The sequence below is a fragment of the Bacillus rossius genome, chromosome 1, assembly GCF_032445375.1.
Source record: "Bacillus rossius redtenbacheri isolate Brsri chromosome 1, Brsri_v3, whole genome shotgun sequence".
NCBI classification, from domain to species: Eukaryota; Metazoa; Arthropoda; class Insecta; order Phasmatodea; family Bacillidae; genus Bacillus; species Bacillus rossius.
In genome coordinates this window covers 189,783,386-189,807,089 of record NC_086330.1, presented here as the reverse complement: position 1 = coordinate 189,807,089, position 23,704 = coordinate 189,783,386, and the positions used below count along the sequence as shown (strand labels likewise).

Genomic DNA, 23,704 nt, shown 5'->3' with positions numbered 1-23,704 from the left:
AAAATTTTATTATTTGAATTTTTTATAAATTTTAAAAATATTAATCGGATAATAAATAAAAAAGTTAAAGATGGCGGCCGTAACGGAAATTGAAACGGTGACGTCATCATCCAATATGGCGGAAAACACATCGCCGGAATGTTCGAGAACACACAATTACGTCATACAAAATGGCGGATCCATGATGGCTGATCCAAAATGGCCGTCGGGGTCAAGGTCAACGGTCAAGGTCACAACCATCCAAGATGGCCGCCGTGACGTCACAATCCAATATGGCGGTCGGCACCACAGGTACCACAGCCTGAAGCCTGTGCCCGGACCGGCCAAAACATACTACTTACGTAAAATCTACTAGACATTCACTCCGAGGCTGGTTAGTCACAAGTTACTGTTTGCTCTCAGATGTCATTCTTTGCCGTAACATGAAGTAAGTTTCTTATTAGCTGATAACTTGTATAAATTGCCGCTTCGCAGTTCCCTTTATACACTAACACTGTTGTTTTCCGTCAAATGTTGAAAAATATTGACTTGTTACGATTTTAAGTTTTGGAAATCCTGTGTGTAATTGGTAGTTACCAATTTCCATTTATTATTTATTGATTTAATCTACAAGTTTCTTAGTTCGTATGTCCCCACAGTAACTTGTATGTACCAGAAGTCCAGCTTTACCCACATAGCTAGCACACATTTAACCGAGGCAAAGACCCTAGTTATTTGCTCTTGTTTTATCTGATGCCATTTGTATATTTTGTTCAAGATTGAGTTGAGACTTTTATGTGTGAAGAATTTTAATCAAGCGAACAGTTAAATCGCTGACTAAACAGTCCGTAAAACCACATCCAGAGAGTATGGTATTTTGACTACAAATTTAATTCGTTTATCATAATATTTAAATAGGTTGTTGTTTGAAGTTCGTATCTTTCGAGGTTTAACAAAATATAACTTTGAATTTAAAGAGATCTCATGATGTTATTGGTTTTAACTGCTATCTTATATAAAGCAACCACACTTCATTTTAAACCTTTTATTAGTTATTAAGTATGTTTTATGTAGCACTTTTAAACACATTTGATTTTTTCATCATGTATATTAGCTTGATAGTTTATAACGTCCAATAACATAACGACTTGAATATAGTGGATTTTGAAATCCATCAAACAAAATGCATTAAATATAAATACTTACCTGATAGTAGCTGATGAAGTTACTGATGTATGTGACAGGGGAAGGCGTGACGGTGATATGTCTGGCCAACGTGGTCACCCTGCTTACCACCATCTCCATGTCAGCGGTCTGCACTAATGGCCAGATAAAAGGAGGTGTGTATTGCATGTGATACAGACATATGTGTGGCAGCATATTTATTTTACGTTTTATCAAATTTAGAAATGTACTATCAAACTAACAGTATGTTAACACCCTCTGTTCATAAACGTATAGGAATTTAAATTGCAAATGAGAATGAACAATTATAGAGGCCAGAGACATTTTTTGTAGTACCATATGCACAAAAATACATAAGAGACGGTACCTTCCATATTTTGGTGTACTGGTATAATAATAATGATATAATATATACCATGTACTGGTATAATAATTACCTGTTATGAATAATGCTTAGATTAAGTATATATCCAGCAGTTGATCTCTCGCTTCGCCCCATAAGTGTACACTATATTTTGTAAATTGTAGAAAATGAAAAAAAACTTTAATGTAAATATATTAAATGTGCCTCCCTCCTAGTTTTTAATGTGTAAAGGAATGTAGGTGACACCTTCAGACTTGCAAGAATAATGTTTAAGCTGCGAGGAGAGAAAAACTTCTACCACTATTTACGGTACTATAAATTAATTTGATGGAAATAAAGCCACACAGATTTCCACTTATATGGAAAAGAGTTAATGTTTGAATTTATGTATACTATTTTACTTGATGGAAAAATAAAACGTTAATAAAGTTTTTTTAACAAATTAAGAAAACATGTAATATAAAAAATATTTTATTTAGTAAATTGTTCATCTCAAACTACTGATAGTGGGCTCCCATGAAAGTTTAAATTACGAAATTTTAAAACCATTGTTATATTTGACTAATTAGAAGTGATCTTTTAAAAATCGAAAACAATTAAATTAATTTTGTAATACTTATTACACTTTAAACTGGGTAAGAGTTAAATGTGTCTTATTCCAGACGTTTCGTGGTTTTACACTATCAACTGATTGAAATTATACAGTCAAAAAAAAAAACTGAGTAAAGATTCGTCCAATTCACAACAGTGTAAAGGCCTTACAGGGACTCTCTTTTGCCAGGTTTGGATTGGGATATGTACGGTGCTGTACCTAGGTAAATTTCAATTTGGATGCAAGTAATATGTTTTGGGGGCTCCGGGCACTGGCGCTGGCGCATGGAGCCGAGAGCCGTGGAGTCGTCTTGGATTGTAACATCACGGCGGCCATTTTGGACTCAAAAATTCCTCATAATTCCTCATAATTCCTCAAAATGACTCAAAATGACTCAAAAATTCCCATTTTGAGGAAAAATTTATCGTTTTCTTCCACAACAATTCAAAAATTAGGATTTCGAAAAACCTCAAACTTCTTTTGCCTTAGATAGAACACAAAATCCTAAAACCGGCTTAAAAGTCCTAAAAGATAGCCGCTCTAAGCTGCTGACGTCATATAGGAGTATGACGTCATCGTTGCAATTTCCGTTACGGCCGCAATCTTGAAAGAAATTATTTATAACAAAAAAATTTGAAAAAAATAAAATAAATAAAAAATTAATTAAATAAAATTTTAATAAAAATATTTTAAGAAACTAACTTTTACGAGTCCTCGGTTCGAACCCGACGAGTGCAAAAAAATGGCAACTGATCCTTCCTTCAAGGAAGCCGCTGGCAGAATGACTCCCCCCACCACTTATGTCAAAGTTTATATATCGTCACCTAGTATGACGTCAGGTCCGCCATTTTGAAAATCCATAATTTTAATGCTACAAAATCGGGAAAAATTTTAAAAATCTTTAAAAAAAATTAATTAATCGAATTAAATAATAAAAAATTAATAAAATAATACTTCAAAACCACTGTTGCACTCATCGTTACAGTCGCCACCTTGGATTAAATAAATGTTGCATGTTTCATTACACCCGCAATCTTGGATTGTGACATCACGGCGACAATCTTGGATGACCGTGACCTTGATCTTAGACCTTAACCTTGACCTGGCGGCCATTTTGGATCCGCCATCTTGGATCCGCCATTTTGGATGATGTCATTTTGTTTTCTCGAACATTTAAATTAAAGTATATATTTCGTCACCTAGTTTGACTTCATGTCCGCCATCTTGGAAATTCATAATTATATAGCTATAAATTCGGGAAAAATTCCAAAATTCAGTAAAAAAAATCACACTTATGCACTGATTGATTCGATCAATATACGTTCCTGGTTCGATCTCTGAACGAAGCTAAAAATAAATTTAATTTAAATACCGGAAAAGGACAGGTTCAGGGAATTAAACACCGCAAGTTCTTTTACAAACATTATATTTATTACATAATTTGTATTCTACTACAAGATCACTTGCGAAATCCGGCAATCTTATAAACATTTACCCCTGCATAGGCGTGAAATGACCAATTCTTAGCTCCAATCGGTTTATACTAGACAGAGACCTACCAGAACTTTTACTAACATAGTCCTCCTCTTATTGACAGAGTTTCTTGATACCGTGTTTAACAGTTGGCTTCACATCGTCAGAACTGTAAATTCTTCAGCCGAAGACTTGAATGCACACTTATTCATTTTGTCATCGAACAGATATGGTTTTCCATATGTATAGTCCATCAACAAGGTCCGTTTGTTGCTACGTCATCAGTAAGCTGATTGATTATGTTCTGTCTAAAATCATCAAGAAAATTACAAATGTCTTTTGACTCACTAAGCGTATTAAGATAATAGTAGTCTTTCAATGTTCCACGAAATGCAGACTGTGCCAAGTAAAAGACATTATCATTCAACTGTAGAGCACCGATCACAGTCTTAGGTTTAGTTCTATGTCCAGATGCCATAGCAATCGGTAGCTGCGCATCTGTTTTTTTGGCAGTACGTTTTAGTGTCTCCAATCTAAAGCGAGGAGTCGAAATTTCTGCAGGTAGTTCATCAGTAGACACACGGGATTTACCGTTGCATTTTTTTTGCATGTCGTCGCAAACTATCGATACGTGTAAACCAAAAATTACACTCATCGCAGCGAAACTTTATACGAGAATGTTTCTTCTTGAATTTATTCCGTTCATGTCTTTGTGCTACATGGAAAATGGGAACGACATATCCCAGTAGCTGCAAGGATACCGGGGTGATGAAGACGAACCTTTCAGACCCGAACCAAATGACGATGTTACTGCAATTGTACTATTTCCAGGCATACTCTTATGAAAATCAATCATTCGCTGTTGTATAGAAACCTTTACTTCCTGCTGAACAGCAGGACCTTTGCATATTTTCATGTGCGTTTTCATATTATCTTTTCTCGCAAATTGCTTGTGACATTTCTCACAGCCTCACATTTTGCGAGGAGGGTTCTAAGCACATTCTCTCTTCTCGTGTCGACGAGCATTGCTATTGTTTGAGAAAATCTTTTCGTAGTAAGGGCACCGATGTTCGTTAGTTGTTGACGATTCACCACCTATTGAAGTCTCAATCTATGGCAGACCAGCATTCACCAAGTTTTCCTTTGCAGCCAGCACTACCGGCATTAAAGTCTCTTCTGCTGATGGTACCACGACTGTTGAAGTCTCCTCCAATGTTAACGTCGTCGTTGCCAACAGGATCTGCTCCTTCTTCGTCGTAGCCTACGTCAGGGTTCCCGTAGACGATGGTACAACCTCCATCGAGTTTGACGTTAAAGACGGTAAAGATTTCATCGAGTTCACAAGAAGAGGTAATTATGCGACTTATACACCAGAAGAAACTAACTAAGTGATCCTTACACCGTCGACGTCAGTAACAATTTGAGCGACCTGCTGCCTATTACTCGCTTCTATACACAAACCGGATGGAATAATACGCTCGAAAAATCGAGTACCATTTACTATAATACTATAGTCAAAACAACATTTAAAATTGAGGCCCATTCATCGAAAAAGGCAGCACAATTGGGAAGCACCACCAACAAAAAGACAGTATATTTAGGAAGCACCATCAACAAAAAGGAAGCACCATCAACCAAAAGATAGCACATTTGGAAACACAATAAAAACGGCAGCACATTTGGAAGCACAATCAAAGATGCAGCACATTTTGGAAGCACCATCAACAATAAGGAAGCACATTTTGGAAGCACAACCATAAAGGCAGCACTTTTCGGATGCATTATCAAAACGGCAGCACATTTTGGATGCACCGTCAATCGAAAGGAAGCACATTCTACAAAACGAAAGCTCATTTAGTGAAAAGGAGGTACATTCTCATGTACATTTAACTCGGTAGGATGCGATCGTCAATGTTTAGTTAGGATATAATGTCTCTATCAGTCTATGAATCCATCAGTTTTTAGTTTCATAAGTCATTGGCTCCAATAGTCATTGGCTCCATGAGTCATTGACTCCAACAGTCTTTTAGCTCCAAAAGTCATTGGATTCAATTGGCATTGGCTCCAGCTGCCTTTTGCTTCAACAGCTCCAATGATATTTGCCTAGAATGCTACGAATCTAAGAGACTGTTAGGTTACAAGGCTATGAGTCTACAAGGATCTAGCTGGTAACGAGTTATACATGGCTGAATGGCTGCGTTGCTACGAAACTTCATTTCTATGAAGCAAAATGGATACAAGTCTACTCGGCTCGAAATGACTGCGAGACTACATGGTTACAAGACCACTTGGTTACAAAGCTTCAATTCTACGAATCTACAAGACTCCTCCAACTGCCTACGAGTCCTCAATGCTCCAACTGCTCCAGCAGCATTATGTTATAAGATTACAAGACTACTTTTTTACGTAGCTACAAGTCTACGGGGCTACTTGGCAACGTAGCTGCAACTTTACGAGGCTCCAAGACATCATGACTACGCGACTACGAGCCATGAGGTTACGAGACTATGTGACTACGAGTCTTCAAGTTTACGAGAATGCGAGGCTACAGAGCTAAGAAGCTTCTAGATCACCAGTTTACGAGACTGCGAGGATACAGAACTACAAGTCTACATGAATACTTGACTACGAATCTACAAGTCTACAAGGCTCCAATTGCTACATCTGTGTTCGGCTGAATTTTTCTTTTTGGCTCCAACTGCTCCAACAGCATTATGCTATAACATAACAAGGCTACTTATTACGTAGCTACAAGTCTACAAGGCTCAATTTGTCACATCTGTCTTCGACGGAATTTTCTCTTTTGCTCCAACTGACCCAACAGCATTATGTTATAAGATTACAAGGTTACTTGGTTACGTAGCTACCAGTCTACGAGGCTCCAAGGCTTCACGACTACGTGACTGTGAGCCATGTGGTTACGAGACAAAGCGATTGCAGGTCTACATTGATACGTAATCGTCAGGCTACAAGACTACAAAACTTCCAGAACACAAGGTTACATGATTTCAAGGCTACTTGGTTACTTAGCTGCAAGTCTACGAGGCTCCAAGACATCATGACTACGAATCTTCCAGAACACAAGGTTACGAGACATAAGTGGTGGGCGGAGTCATTCTTCTAGCGGCTTCCTTGGAGGAGGGTTCAGTCGCCATTTTTATTTATTTTTTGCCTTTACCGGGTTCGAACCGAGGATTCCGAGCTCCATGCTGTAAATGTATGTTTTTTATAATTTATTATTAATATTTATTAATTGATTTTTTTATAAATTTTAAAAATTTTTTCATTAAAATCGGATAATAAATAAATATTTTCAAGGTGGCGGCCGTAACGTAAATTGCAACGGTTATGTCATAATTCAAAATGGCGTAAAATAAATTGCGGGAATGTTTGAGAAAACATAATGACATCATCCAAAATGGCGAATCCAAGATGGCGGATCCAAAATAGCCGCCGGGTCTAGGTCAAGGTCTAAGGTCAAGGTCACGGTCATCCAAGATGGTGGGCGTAACGAATCATGCAACATTTATATAATCGAAGATGGCGACCGTAAAGATGAGTGCGACAGTGGTTTTGAAGTTATATTTTATCTAATTTTTATTATTCAATTGGATTAATTATTTTTTTTAAAGATTTTTAAAAAATTTCCCGATTTTCTAGCATTAAAATTATGGATTTTCAATATGGCGGACATGACGTCATACTAGGTGACGTTATATATACTTTGACATAAGTGGTGGGTGGAGTCAGTCTGCCAGCGGTTTCCTTGGAGGATGGTCTAGTCGAAATTTTTTTTTACACTCGTCGGGTACGAAAAGAGGACTCGTAATAGTAAGTTTTAAAAATATTTTTATTATAATTTTATTTAATTAATTGATTTATTGTGGATTCTTTAAACGTATACTAAAATACATAATCACTCAAATGTTTGATAGTGCGTGTAATTTTCGTAAGAATTTGGTGTCTTTAAAATGGTAAAAAAACTTAATAACTTTTTTAAAAAAGTTGTCTTTTAGTATTGGTGTATAAGCAAATAATAACTGCAATAGTTTTGAACAAAGGGTCGTAAATATTGCCCATGAACACATTTAGTCACACTTTGCCGATTGATAGGATGAAATTTTAATTTTTATTATTTCAACTAAACCTTTTTTTTTACTTTCTATGTTAATACTCTTAATGTAAAATTATAAATATTTAATATTAAGGTTTTAAATTTTTATCTATAAAATATTTATAAAATTAATTTCTGTCATAGCCAGATGCATGTCTAATAGAATGTACACATTGACTCACACATTAAAGGTTTGTTAAACTCAACGTATCATTACGATTAGATTGTCCCCTTCAGTGGACGAATGTACTGAAAGGGTTAAAATATTTTTTAAAAATGTTTTTTCCTTTATTTCTCTCTTCAATAAATGACTACCTACTCATCTTGTGTGTATGGATATAAATTAAAACACACGTGGCGCTGAAGTAAAATAATTGAAAAAATAAAAGGTTTAACCAGGGAGTGACCAGACATTACTAAAACATGTATAAAAGAGCGTACATATAATTTCATTTAAGGGGATATCCCTCCTCCCAATGCATATGCCCCTACAGTTCTAAGACGCCTTTTGTCCAGCTGATGTTTGCCCAAGCTTGCGTGAAGTGTTGTGTTCGTATTGTGGAGACACTTGTAAAGGCTGTCTTTATGGAGGAGACTGTATTAAAAGAGAGATTATGCTTAATACTTTTTAACAATTACCAGACATGGTCAAGCGCCATTTTAGCCGTGTTTCGGAAGTTTCAGTATGGTGATGGTGAGATATCAAGTGAGTTAAACTACGTCAAACTACATAACAGCAAGTCATCTCTAAGGGTTTGGCAGTACAATGATGCGCATAAAGGTCCTGTCACAGTGTCAAATATTTGTCTCCGACTTTATATGACAACAAGGTAATGATGTTGGACGAAATAGGTTTTCAATTTTCTCCATCAAATAAAGTTAGACCGATAACCTCTATCATGTTTAGAAATCATATTATACTATCAAAGTTTTATTGGAAAGGCTCACTCAACTTTCCATTTTATCCTATTATTAAATTAAAATTATTTATTACAGTAATCAATGAAAAATTTTAAGTTTAGATTCAAATGCATTCCTTAATTTTAAAATATCTTTAATTTCAAATCACATTAATATTTATTGCATAATGCATGACCAAATTAATATTTTTTTCAATCTTATAACGCTACAGTTGCATCAATTGCTTTTTACTTTTTTTTTCACATGCGATAATCATATAAAGGTTACTTCAGTTCTTTAACTTCAGTTCTTTAATCTCCCATGTATCTTTCCCCATTTTTAAGATTATCCCGAAGGAAACGCTAGCGATTTCCATTTTCACTGTTCACGATTCTGATTGGCTTATTCCGCTAAACATCAACCATGATTTCGATTTTCAAACGAACATGTCTGAGAGTGCCGTATTCGGTGTCGCTATGCCCCTACGACTGATCGGCAGGGTGTGGCACCGTGTAGCAGGGTGTAGCAGCGCGTGGCAGCGAGTGGCAGTGTGTAGCTAGGAGCGCTCTGCCGCAGGCGGCGTGTACTACATGATCTCGCGCTCGCTGGGGCCAGAGTTCGGCGGCGCCATCGGCCTCATGTTCACGCTCGCCAACTCCATAGCCGTGTCCATGTACGTGGTGGGCTTCTGCGAGTCCCTGCAGGACCTGCTGCGCACCTTCGGCGTCGTGCTCATCGACGGCGCCGCCAACGACATCCGCGTGGTGGGCGTCTGCACGCTGGTCGCCATCCTGGTGCTCGCCGTCGTCGGCATGGACTGGGTCACGCGGGTCCGTGCACAGCTCTCCTCGGCATGTCTCCAACATTCATGAGCGTATATTCGACATAGAGAGGTAACTTCAGAAACGATGAGAGGTGACGAAATGAGGATGAACATTCACGGGATAAATGGGATCACGTCGAGAAACCCCACTGGCTCATGGTAACGTCCAACATGTTTCCACGTTAAAACAAATCCAGTCAAACTGCACTAACCACCCAAATAATCAGAAGTTACGAAATGATTGGTAGGGTAAATAGGAACTTAATAGGAACTTTCCCCAGAAAACTCACCAAATCATGACAATTTTAATTGTTCGTATAACTTTCAATACCTGCTGGTGTTAATACTTCAAGTGCTTTTGTATACAAATTGTAGTCCATTAGCCGAATCGACATTCTTAGGGTTCATATTCACATATTTTGGGGTTATTGGGGGATGACCACAAGTGCTGCCGATGTTTCTGCCAGCGCATCCTCGCCTCTGTTTGATCATTTTGTGTTAGTGTAGACGTATATGTATCTAGCTACATGAATGCAGTGTAGATTTACTATGTTTGTAGATCACTTTTCCCATTTACTTCCCATATTTTGTTTCTCCGCTGTTCTTAAATATGTTTACATAATTATGGTTTATTAATTGTTCCGTTTTCTATTTTTTCAAAATTGATTTTTGTAACTTACCTAAATATATGTATATTTAATATTTTAGGTATCACATAGATTGTAAAACAGTTAAAAAAAATTACAAGGAATATTACCTAAGTGAATTTTCTGATAGGGTACACTAGTTCAATAATAGCGCTAAATTTTATGATACGAACAGTTTTCTTGTGGTCAATGCTAAAAATCACACATTGCATTTTTCCCCCCGCTTATCCACTCTTTACACTTTTTGCTGAATAGTATGTCCTGCTCCAGGGTTCAGGGTGTAGTGTCGGTGGTGGAATCCGCCATCTTGGATTGTAACGTTACTGCCGCTGTTTTGGGTTATCTTGACCTTTGATCTTGTACCCGGCGGCCATATTGTATGACTTAGACTCTGGCCACCATTTGGTTTTCTAGACCTTTCCGATCTTGGATTCCTCTATTTTGAACTAGGACTTCACGTGTGCCATATTGAAAATCCATAATTATTATCCAAAAAATCGAAAATTTTTAAAATTGATCAAATATAAGTTAACTACAATTTTAATAAAATGTTATTAAAAACGCAATTGCGTTAAGGAGCTTGGAGACGTGAGTTCGTACCCAGTGAGGGCAAAAAAAATGGCTACGGGTTTTTCCCCCATGGTGGCCAATGCATATATAAACTTACATTTTACCTCCCAACTCCCAAACACAAACACCCCCTCCACCCCCCTAAAATCATTTTACTTTCGCAACTCTCTTTCCCCTCCTTATTTTGTTCCTGAAAATAATGTCCCCGCTCCCCCTCCAGTTGTAATTTTATAGGATATTCCTTCTTCTTTACTCATTTCTTATTGGCTTTCGCCCTACCATCTTTATTTACTGCTATAGTCTCCTCTCCATAGTTGCTATACCCCTGTCTCCTGAGTGAATTGACAGTTCTCGTGTAATCTTGCAGGCCCAGATGGTGCTGCTGGTGGTACTCATCGCCTCGCAGATAGACTTCGTCATCGGAAGCGCCTTGGGCCCGAAGAGCGACGAGGAGGTCGCGAAGGGGTTCGTGGGCTACAACAGTGAGTACCCGCGCTAGTTGCAGGCCTGCTGGAAAATAATATTATTCACGTGACTTACAGATCTCCGAATCCATAAATTTTTTTCCCATTGGTGGCAATGGAACAACGTAAAAAATGTAACATCTGTTACTCGAAACTACACACCTTGGCACTGCGCTACAGAGTCTATATGAGTGATTATACTTCTCACGTATTTTTAATTTGTGATTATATCTAGATATGAATATTATGTTTATAAAATGTGTCTATTATAGTTTCAATTTCATGAAGTATCATTTGACACATCAATACGTTCGGTACCAGGATGTAACTAGAAAAAGAGGAAGGGGCGTTAAACAGGCAGAGTATTTTTTTTCTATATATTTTTACTTGAACATCGTAGTGCTATACACAAAATATGTTGGAGAGCAGATGAACTGTAGATATTAATAATGTTGAAAAACACATAAATATACAGCTGTTTGCGATTATTCAGTATCGTTAACTGTTTAAATTATTTCATATTCGCTTTTGATCATAAAACACGTCTAGTGCAAAATTCAAAGGAATAAATAAAGAACGGGGGGAAGAAGCTCACAATTCTTCGACCTTGTTATAATCTAGGATTAACTTGAAATACGTTAAGAAAGAAGATAGGTTTTTAATTAATTTGAATAATTAAGGAAACAATTATTTGTTTGACGTTACTTTCATATTTTAATTACTGTTTGGGAAAGAATGCACTAAATTATAATAAGGGCTACGTTTAGGTCAAATACTTAATTTTACACAACATGTTTAGTGTCCGTAAGTAGTGTAGGATAGCCAGTCCGGAAACTGGCTTCTGGCTGTGGATTATAGATGGGGTCAATGACCAATTTCTCTAACGTCACGGTGGTCATCTTGTTACCTTGACCTTTGACCTTTACCTTTAACCCGGCAGCCATTGTGGGTCTGCCATATTGATATCTTTCTGTTTCGCTGGAGGCCGCCATCTTGGATAGAGACGACTTTGTTTCAGCTGTTTATTCCTAGAGAGTGCCAGCGTCAATCTGTCTCATCACATAAGGTCGATGTTCCATTACCTACCAGAACTATTATAATCCTTATCGACGTATTAAATTGAATTTTTTATGCTAAATACATTGGAAGCGCTGTGATTCGAACCATCGCAGCTCTGACCTCTAGGTTGGAAAACATACGCTTTTTACCGCACGGCCATCGAGATATTTATAAGCCTGAGAATTAAATATGATACATATAAAAATAACACACATATTCGGACTTGTAATTTTTTTGGTTTTAAGTAATAATAAATAGCATCACCTTTTCGAGACAAAACCACCATCTCGTATTAAGACAACTGCTGCAATTATCGTTATGGCCTCCATCTTGAAAATCTTTATTTACTATCCTATTTTAACGAAAAAATCTAAACTTTAAAAAAATTTAATTAATCAAGTTTAAATAAAAAATTTAAAAATACCGTTGCACTTTTCGTTACGTCCGCCATCTTGGATTCTAGAAATGTTGTATGTTTCGTTATGCCCGTCATCTTGGATGAGTATGGCGTTATCTTTACACTTTATGTTACGTCCACCATATTGGATTCTATAACGATGCAATTTACGTTACAGCCACCATCTTGAAAATTCGTAATTATTTAGCTAGAAATTCGGGAGAGATTCCCAAATTCATTAAATAAATATGCAATTAATTTACTGATTGATTCGATCGATTACTGTCCTTGCTTAGATCCATGTTCAATGCAAAAATATTAAATTTAAATATAAATACAGGATAAGTGACTGGTTTTAAAAATAAATCACAAGTTCTTATACAAAATAAATTTTATTACGTAATTTCTATATTACTACAAGTACAAAAAACACAAGCAAATTACTAAAGTAATTAACGTTTCTCGATTTCTGATTCCGCTATCCAGCAATTCATACAGACCAGGAGTCCCATGTATTTTGAACTATTCTATGCCCACGATATTTCCAGGTAGAAAGTCTATTTCTTTAGCACCGAGGAACCACTTATTATCTTTTCTGTACACCTCATAGGTCTTTGTCATTATTCCGACTCGTTAACAATATCAGGTATGGTCGGACCATTGCATTAACTTGGTGTCCCTTTTTCGGTAACCTTTTTCTTGTGCAGGGACTCTATACTCTTAAAGTTCTCTTCTTCTCGATATGGTCCATACTTTCTCTTCCTTACAGTTGGCAATTCGTCACCAACTTCGATCTTCTTATTGATGGTTATAAGATCGTCGAGACGACTTGTGATTGCTTTAAATATCTATTTATTTTTCAACTCGCGTGCAAGTCTTGTTCTTCTAGCAAGTAGATAGTTTTCACGAACAGACTGAATAGCTTGATGAAGATCACCGGCCAAGTCCGACATTGTACTGGCTAAAAACATATTGCAAGACCTCCTTTTATACTCTTTTTATTCGTTCGCAGATACCTCTTTCTTGTGTTTCACAAACTCTGATTTTGTTGACAAGTTGGTTAGTGATGCATTCAGACTACTTTGGAAAGTTCTCAAATCGTCACGTATTTGTGCATTCGATACTTCGATCATGTCACAAATTCGAAAATCCGAGGATTCCACGCGCTGGTCGATGGCTAGTAGGTACTATAGTAATTCGTTTTTCACACTTTATACTTTTTGGGCCAGTAGTGAAATGTATTTGCGAATATCAGTGTGGTAAGACATGAGAGCAGTACGTAAGTCTTGACTGCTACGATCGAATTTTGAAATGCTATGACTCATGTTTGACGACAAACTGATCGAAACCATGTCTGTACCTGCCTTTATATAGAGGCCAGACCTTGACTTTAACTAAAAATCCAGGCTTCTTTCTCCAACACAATGAGCACTTGTCTTTGAATTCCTGGAAAGTCATGTCGGTGTGTACATGATCATCATAAGCATGACGTAAATTAGTTCGTCCATGCGAAAAAGTACTATGACATTCACATTGTCTCGTAGGAGATGTTTTTGAATACGACTGCACGTCTGACACAGGTAAATGTAGTCTACTTTGGCGTGTCTGCCCATGGAAATGTACTCTTGTATTATGCCTTACTTCTCGCACTTAACATCTTCGAAAACAAACACGGAATTGGCTTTCGCTTCGCCTGGAGCCACCACATCCGCATTTTCACTAATATGAAAATACTCCACACCATCCACTGATCGTAGAACCAAGGCTAGACGCTGGTACTTTGGCTGCTGAAGAGACTTGGAATAGAGGTACACGTTTTCGAACCTAAGACTGTTTGGTTCCTCTAATAAACTCAGTAGAACACACATTTTGCCGCATTTGGACGGACCCGCCATTATGCATCGTACGATAGAAGGCAAAAGTAAGCCATGCCGTGATTCGCGTGCACTAGCCTCATCGTCTTGTGTCATGCGCACGGTCCAACTTACTTCTTGCTTGACAACTAGTATTGTACTGACGAAGTTGTATAAAAGCAAACACATTTTTACTTTCTGGTCAGTTGTGTGTAATGACTGGAATAGGTAAGAACAAAAAACACATCGGTGCAGGACTTGTAAATTCGCTGATAAACAATCTGCTTTTTGAGCTACACATTCCCGGCTACAGATTATGTGGTCCCAGCACTAAACTAGGCAAACGACTAGCTCGAGGTGATGTGGGCATTAATTCCCTCGACGAAAACTGCAAGCAGCACGATATTGCCTATTCACTCAGCAAGGATCTCAAATCTAGGAACCGAGCTGACGAGATATTGGCACGAGAAGCCGAAGCTATAATCTAGCTCATTACATATGTACTCAATGGTGTCGAGGTAGACTGGACGAGAGATTTGTTCATAACATCTTCTATGAAAAATTACCTTTCACTGAAGCCAAATGAACTCTCTGCGGCAAAGATGGCTCGTTGGGCTCTCGAGGATGAATATAAGCTTCATTTTTATGCCGAAGGAAAGTTCGAAGTTTGTGTTCCTCTGTCCATGCTTCTTGGATTCGCTGAGGACTACAAGTATATAATCATTAATTCGAAACAAGAGCTCGTACTGCCTCTAGCCAACACGCACATTAATGCAATTGTTGCTGCTTCAGAAAATCCTCAAGATGTTTCGCTAATACTACAGTCTATCGAGTGGATGCTACCTCATATCCAAGTGAGCACGGTTGAACGTATCAAGATGTTGAATAATATAGAAAATGGTAAGAACTTCGATGTGCCATTCCGATCCGGGAGCCTGGAAACCTATCCTGGCTTACCTCATAGTCAGCGTATCAATTAGATAGTTAAGTCCAGCTTCGCTACAGGAAAACCAAGATACATCATCGTTGAGCTTCAGACGGGAAGACAGCTCAATACAGGAGTGAGCAGCTCTGTATTCGATAACTGTCAAATACTTAATGTAAATAATTTTTCAACAGCGAAAGCTACCCGCATGTTAATATGAACATGGACTTTTAAAACGTAAGATTTCTTTTCGCATATCATATGTATGCCATGTTTCAGCAAGCATACTATGGATGTAGACAGTCACCGATACTGAGTCCCGACAGTTTCAAGAACAAGGCTCCGTTAATGGTGTTCGACGTTTCCAAACAGGATGGTCGAATAAATTCAAACATCAACGACTGTAGGATCGAGATATCGTCTAGCGGAAATATTCCACTAAACACCTGTGCATTTTCTCTGATATTTCACGATAGGCTTGCATCATACAATTTTTGTGACAAACTTGTGAAAATTTTGACATAAAGACTTATTCGTTTTTGATATTAATTTATTTACGACCGAGCATTGCAGGCGACAAGATGTACTGCAACCTGCAAGGTTTTCATAGACAAAATGGATGTGTACTCAAGGAAATTTCTGTCACCTCCGACGACAAGTCTCGAACCCGCACCTTCCGGCCACCGTATTCCTGGAAATTATTGGACCAAAATAATAAACACACGAATGAATGGCTATGCAAATATTACCATGGTCTGGAGTGGGATGAAGGTAAAATTCCGTGCCACCAGGTGAAAAACACTATTAAAGATGTATTTTTTCGTAGCCGGACCTGAGCAGATAAATGGCTGAGCGAGTTGTGTGAAGCATCAGTTGCAATTGTAGATCTGCAGACCGAATATGGCTGTCCATTCCTGCGCAAGCATAGTGCAATGTATGACGAGCAGCCACGCGTTAAGTTTGAACGAGTATGTGCCCGTGCAAACTTGCAGCTAATGCAGAAATGGCACTCGCAGTGATAATAGAGCCTGCATATATAAAAGACATGCATCCGTTCGTACCTTCAGTGTCGATCGACCTGTGTGCCGGAAATTAGGCTTTACGACACCCTTTTAAATTTGGTTTTTATCTTTTTAATTATTTTTGGAAAATTTATTTTTTTAATTTATCTGGTTGTTAAGGGGTTGATTTACTCTTGGTTAGGCCCGTGTACGCCTCGTATTTAAACTTTGTGCCAGTGGACTGAAGCACGTTCTCAGGGGGCCTATCTGATATTTTGCTAGTCTAATGTGGACATGGGCAGCCCGGTTGAAATTTCTCTCGCCTGCAGTCACATCCCGGGTTTGTAATGTTAATTCCCAGCATGACCAAAATTGCATAGAGTAGCTTGTGGGCTGCTAGCTGCTACTTCTTACAGGCCTGCTGAGACTAGCTAGTCTCGTCACGAACGGGTCTCCAGTGGACCTCTGTTCCCAAACAAGTGGCGTTTTCTGTCCACCCTCCCCTCTCCCCCCTCCCCATTATTTCTGAGAAATCAAGCCAGGAGCAGTCACCTGACGTGAACTTAGCCAAGACAATGGCCTACTTCAAGGACATTCTTCCTGGTCCTACAGAGACGTCCACGACATCTAGCGGCAGAAAAAGTAACCGCGGGCCTGGTCGCCAGCGAGCAGAGCACACCCTCGTGACACCTGGTGGCAAGTCAGCTCACCGCCTCATTTAGTTTTCCTTTACGCCGCTAGAAAGCAGCGCCAAGGCGCCATAAGGCACTATGCCTTCTTCTCGCGGCCTGTATAAGTCGATTGTTTGTTGCCTTCTGTACTTGCCGGTAGAGAGCGAGCATGTCGTGTTCTTGTCACGACCGCCTCGGACACCTCCGCATGTTTTCGGCACTGAGCCGAACCTTCCCCCTCCTTTTTCCTAGGGCCGACCGCCCGATTTAATTAGAAGCTTTGCCCGCCATCGCCGGGACTTAGTTCTCTGACCTCGGCTACTTACAACGTCTTCTCGGCGTCCTCTGTGCTAAGAGCCTTTTCGCAGCAACGGTGAAATCGTGTGCACAAGAATGTAGTCAGCTTGCTTTAGGGATGTCATTCCAGTGGTACAGTAGCCAGTCAGATGTAGTAATTAGTAAAAGTCATGTTAAGTTAAAATTAATTTATTTTTTATTTTCCTAAAAAAATTGTTTCTTCTGTTTCATCCGCGGTATCTCGGTGCGCACCATCCTGATGTCGGCGCAAGACACCTCGTGAGTCCCGAAAACTACACCCTGTTTGGTGAGTAATACGGTCTTTTTTTTCTACTCCCCAAATTCCTGTTTGTTGGCCTTTCGCGCCGACTGTGTATGACTGTCTGGAAGCAGGTCTAATTCGTTTTGAATTTGACTTGTGTTTCAGACAGGGTCCAAGTTCTGGGGAGACTAATTGCTCCCCGCATGATCTTCGGGACCTCCAGCTGATTTTCCCCTTAAGAAGAGTTTTCCTCCCGGTCCGACGTCATCCTGGGAAGACCAAGGTGATATGAGCAATAAATTTTTCACTTGCATAGAATGAACTAAATTCATTAAAAATATACCAGCGAGCAGTGCTTTAAAATCTTAATCCTCAAGAACATGTAGAATCAAGGAAACTAATTATCTATGTAATCATTGGACGAATCAAATTTTGGTGTGATACTTTTAAATTTTCAATTTTTGTTTATGTAATCGTTCGTTGTTAAAGTTGAGTATGTGTTGTTTTAAATAATTTCGGGGCGCCCCTATTACTTTGTTACTTACTAAGATCTTTATCATCATGTCGAAATAATGCAAAAACAAAACCTCTTCATAATAAACCAGGAAAACCTATAGACCAAATTATTTATGAAGTGTATTTATCATGTACCTTCTTCTATATAACGATACACTTACTCTCAAGTTGCTTTTGTGCAGGGAGTATGAAATTTGTCTTGTTCACCGCCTCGTGCCCCCTCTGGTAAATAATTTTCTTCAGTTTTTGCCCAGCAGTTTCCAAGTTTTTTTTATATTTAAATTAAAATAATATGATTTTAGGGCACGAGGGGCTGCTTTCTAGCAGCGTAAAGGGGAAATAACTGTGTCGGTGAGCTGACTTGCCACCAGGTGTCACAAGGGTGTGCTCTGCACGCTGGCGACCAGGCCCGCGGTTACTTTTTCTGCCGCTAGATGTCGTGGACGTCTCTGTAGGACCAGGGAGAATGTCCTTGAAGTAGGCCATCGTCTTGGCTAAGTTCACGTCAGGTCACTACTCTGGCTTGATTTCTCAGAAATAATTGGAGGGGGGGGAGGGGAGGGTGGACAGAAAACGACACTTGGTTGGGAACAGAGGTCCACTGGAGACCCGTTCGTGACGAGACTAGCTAGTCTCAGCAGGCCTCTAACAAGTAGCAGCTAGCAGCTCACAAGCTGCTCTATGCAATTTTGGTCATGCTGGGAATTAACATTACAAACCCGGGACATGACTGCAGGTGAGAGAAATTTCAACCAGGCTGCCCACGTCCACATTAGACTAGCAAATTATCAGATAGGCCCCCTGAGAAGGTGCTTCAGTCCACTGGCACAAAGTTTAAACACGAGGCCTACACCGGCCTAACAAAGAGTAAATAACCTCCTTAACAACCAGATAAATAATAATAAATAAATTTACAAAAATAATTTAAAAATATTAAAACCAAATTTGAAGTGGTGTTAAATAGCCTAATTTCCGCACATACTCCCCCGCTTGAATGCGGAGCATAGAAGAAAAAAAAGAAAAAAAACAACTTTCACTCCTCAGTTAAACTAGTACCAGGTTCGCCTGTATCCTACTACTTATATTTTAACACCTTTGAGACGCGTCCTCCTCTGAGGCACAACATATCGATAAACCTTAAACAACTTATTACTAAATGCTTATTAACTAAGTGGCGACTTAAAACTAATACAACTTAATGCTAGCATTCTTATTTCTAGTACCATGGATTTGTAAGACCTTGAGGTTGTTGGCATGCATAATATTAGAGAGTCTCCTAGGCTAGGGGAAAGAAAGGTAAACACATCTACTTTAAGTCAGCCTGTGTTTTCTTTAAATGGGAGATGTGCGCTCTGGTCACGAATTCTCCCGAACTGGGGTCAGCTAGGCTAACCGTAACTGGCGTTAAAAATCGCTGTATTTGAAAGGGACCTCTCCAGCGGTACACCAGCTTGGCGGAAAACTTTTCCACGGCCTTGCTGAGTGGGTGTGCCTTACAAAGCACAAAATCACCTACCCTGTAAGGGTTAGGAGATCGGTTTTCGTTGTTTTTTTCCTTTTTCTGCTCTCATGAGCCAGATTAAGATTTTTACGAGCTCTTCTCCAAATCTCCCTGATGCTTTTCGGATTATCGGGCAATATGTCATTCAAAGACCAAAGATTTGAAAGAGGGGTATTAGGTCGGTAGATGAACATGAGTTCGAAAGGAGTACTTTTGTGTCCTTCATGATGTGAATAATTGAAGGCCATTTGCAGCCACACCAAATTCTAATCCCATTTATCCTGCTCCTGCGCATGGTAAGCTATTAGAGCAGACTGGAGATTGCGGTTGAATCTCTCAGCATGCGAGGGCTGTGGATAATAAGGCGAGGTTGTGACGTGCAGAATGCCATGTGAGAAACACATGTTCTTGAAAATCCTATCCATGAACTGGGTTGCATTGTCTGAAACTACCATAGACGGGACACCCGACGTCTTAGATCTGATTACGTAGCGCAGAAACAGTGTTTTCTGCGGTGGCTTTTCGTATCGGGATGAGCCAGACAAATTTTGTGAAAGCGTCGATACACACCAGCAGCATAGTGTTTCCTGTCCTTGAGCGCGCGAAAGGCCCGACAAAGTCTATAAACATCTTTTGCATGGGGCGCTCGGCCACATCTGAAGTTAAATAACCGAAACGAGTGTTCTGAGCTGGCTTACTCAGCGCACAGATTTTGCATAGTTTTACCTGCTCGGTGATGTACTTGTGCATGCCGTCCCACACGAAGTGATGTCGGATAGCCTGAATGGTCTTATATATACCAAGGTGTGGGCCCACCGGCGAGGTGTGATAATAATGGAATATCATATTACGCATTTTGTGGGAGCACAATTCTGTATGTTTTTGATTGGGGGGTGCGTTTTTGCAACAGCCCCTTAGATATCCTAAAGTATTTTGGCGCCGTTCCTGAACTAAAAAGGTTAATAATGCTGGAAATGTGGGGATCAGCTTTCTGCTGGCTCTGTAAATCCTGAAATGCCAACGGAAAATCTGTCAAAAGGCTTGACATAAGAGTGGTGTTCCTTCGGGCGGAGTCTCAGTTGGGTTTTCGAACATAAGGGACAGTGTGTCCGCTACTATGTTCTGTGTACCACGAATGTGCTGAATTTTGAACTTCAAAGAGGAAATTTTTGCAATCCACCGCCCGAGTTACCCTAATTGTTTCGGGTGTGCTAAAAGCCAGGCTAATGCCTGATTATCTGTCTCTAACAGGAATTCCCTGTGTTCTATAAATTGTCGGAATTTGTCAATGCCAAATACCACCGCGAGGCTTTCTAATTCGTTGATTGAGTAGGCTTTCCTCTCGGCATGGGTAAGTGTCCGCTAGGCAAACGCAATGGGCTGTCTGCAGCCTTAGACTTCCTGTGACAGTACTGCGCCAATAGCCACACTGGACACATCAGTCTGTAAAATGAAAGGTTTTGTGAAGTCTGCCATGCGGAGTACAGGCGGGGAAGAAATCACCTGTTTCAGGAAATTAAAAGCTTTTTCTTGTTCTGGACTCGAAGTGAAAGGTGTGTTTTTTATGCAATGTATTTAGTGGTGCTGCGTGCTCAGCGAAATTAGGAATATATTTTGAGTAAAAATTTGCCATACCAATAAAACGTGAAATACCCTTAAGGTTTGTGGGAGGCGGATAATCACGAATGGCTTGTGCACGTGAAGGGTCAATGGTTACTCCCTTGCTAGAAACCAAGTGTCCTAGAAAAGACAGTTCTTGGACTGCAAACTTAACTTTTATTGTGTTGACTGTCGACCCTGCTTTGCGAAATCTACTTAGGACTTCCTCTAAATGTTTGATGTGTTCTTCAAACGTTTCTAAATATACGACGACATCGTCTAGATAATTGTACACTGTTTTGAATTTTAGATCTCCTAGTATCTGATCCAGGAGTCGAGTTAGTACTTGGGCTCCCGTGGCCAGTCCAAAAGGTACTACTGTGTATTGGTACAAGTTCCAAGGGACACAGAAAGCCGTGATGGGTTTTGAATCCGCAGTAAGGGGAATTTGGTGGTAAGCAGAATTTAGATCAAACACACTAAAATATTTGGCCTTACTGAACCAATGAAAAACAGTGTTTAGGTCTGGCAAAGGTATGTTTTGTGTGACTATTTTCTCATTAACTTTTCTGTAATCAATTACACATCGTTGTTGATCCTTACCCTTAGGCACCAGAAATTCTGGGGAACTGTAGGCGGAGGTCGAGGGTTCGATTACCCCTTTGTCCAAAAGCTCCTTAACATGATTGCGCATCGTTTGCATCTTAGGACCTAAAAATTGATAAGGGTGAGATCTCACTGGTAATTTATCCGCTAACTCAATTTGGTACTCGATTAAATTCGTGCGACCTAGTTTACTAGTCAAGACATCTGGAAAAATGCTGCATAATTTATCAATGGCGGCCCGCTGCTGTGTATTAAGGTGCTCATGTGAAATGGTGTTTCCCTGATCCAAGATGGCTGCAGTTGTGTCGGCAGACTCGAAACTATTTCCTCAGGGGTCCCACAAGGAAAAGGATTACCAATATTGAATTTGAAAACAAAATTCTTAGCTTGAAGATTAATGATTAGACCTGTCTTGGCAATGAAATCAGACCCATAGATTAGGTCTGTTGCCAGTTGATCAGACACCAAAAATGGGAAATTCCATGAATATAAATCAATTTTCACCTTGATCACAACTGCTAACTTAATATTTAATGGCTGTTCTGAAGCTGTGAAACATTGTAACTTAGTGGTCTCAGTTCTTAGAATGAATTTTCTCTGTTTTAACTTGTTTAACAACTGCCCAGAAATCAGGCTGCGTGCTGATCCCGTATAAATTAGTCCCGGTACAGTGTGTTCGCCAATCGTTGTTACTGCATATGGAATTACTGTAGGAATATTGCAAATATTTGGTGGCACTTTCTCTTGCCCTTATTTGTAGGATCAACACACTTCCTACATGAGTACATGTGCGTTGAATTACCATTTCCCTTATTTTTGCTATTTCTCCTGCTATTGTGCTTCATTTCTTTATGTTTGTGACCTCGCTTATTACTTTTATTCCGGGGCTCCTTGTTTTTATGATTATTGTTTTTGTGTAATGATTTTTCTTGTGTACTGTCATTACTTTGCGCACGTTGAACTTCCCAATTATAAGAAAAATTTTTAACACTTGACTTTTTCAGTGGCCCTAAACAAGGTTGTTCCGGCCACCGCGTTATGCGTTTTTTGGAGTGTCGTAATTTTGTTTTTTGTTTTTGTGGTAACACTGGGACAGGGAATGTCCGTCTCTTTTACAGAAATCACAATACACATTTTGTTGATATCTACCTTGTGGCCTTGAAGAGAAAAATGTATTGCCCTGATGTTTCTGTGCTACATTCTTATAGTGTGTATTACTGCGCTCCGTTCCCACGCTGCTACCTTGTTGACTAGCGAATGTAGCTTGTTTATTTCGCTGAAAATCAGCGTACTCTATGTTTTTGGCATGCACGCAAAGTTTATCTAACTCAGCATAATTTTGAGGGCGCGCCTGGAACACTGAGCACGAGCGCTCCGCTTGGTTCAAACTGTCTAGAATCGTACTTACGACCTCTCTCTCTGGAACCTTTAGCCTGAGTACCTGGTTGGCTTCACGTATGTCAGCAACGTAATTCGGCAAGGCTTCATTACGCTGCTACAAGTGGTTAAACCACTCCAACCGGATGTTTGTGAGTAGCCTACTCGCTATACAAAAATTTAACACGTCTTCATGAAACTCGTCGAAAGTGAGATAATTCTCAATGGCTGCCATGATCCGCTCGCTTAAGGGAGCTTGTGTGTACGGATAAACAATTTCAAAAATTTGTTTGTCGGGAATCCCTCCCTTTTGCCGTAGCTTTAACAAGACTCGAAGAAAATCAATCAGTTTGTGTGCGTCCAGACCCGACGCCTCTGGCAAATCTTTGAGTATCCTTTCTACATGATGGGTGATTTTTCCGTAGAAACTGTAGCCAGTTTCTGGGGCTGTCGTGCTCCTCAGTACTGAGTCATGGGGATGGGCCAAGGGTACTGCCGGCTGATGTGAAGGCTGATTTCTTGGCACCAG

General features: G+C 39.5%; 1 protein-coding gene and 1 long non-coding RNA gene across 3 annotated transcripts in view; one reads left to right on the top strand and one right to left on the bottom strand.

The window, feature by feature from the left end:
* LOC134527159 (bumetanide-sensitive sodium-(potassium)-chloride cotransporter-like) overlaps positions 1-23,704 on the top strand; it is a 940,416-nt gene that overhangs the window by 289,774 nt on the left and 626,938 nt on the right. For both annotated transcript variants that reach the window (XM_063359554.1, XM_063359556.1), the window contains exons 5-7: positions 1,224-1,319; positions 9,184-9,437; positions 11,015-11,129. In XM_063359554.1, the coding sequence (XP_063215624.1) occupies positions 1,224-1,319; positions 9,184-9,437; positions 11,015-11,129 (465 nt within the window). The remainder of the gene's footprint in view (positions 1-1,223; positions 1,320-9,183; positions 9,438-11,014; positions 11,130-23,704) is intronic.
* Positions 1-23,704, bottom strand: part of LOC134527161 (uncharacterized) — a 264,791-nt gene that overhangs the window by 50,061 nt on the left and 191,026 nt on the right. The gene's annotated exons all lie outside the window — the stretch shown is intronic.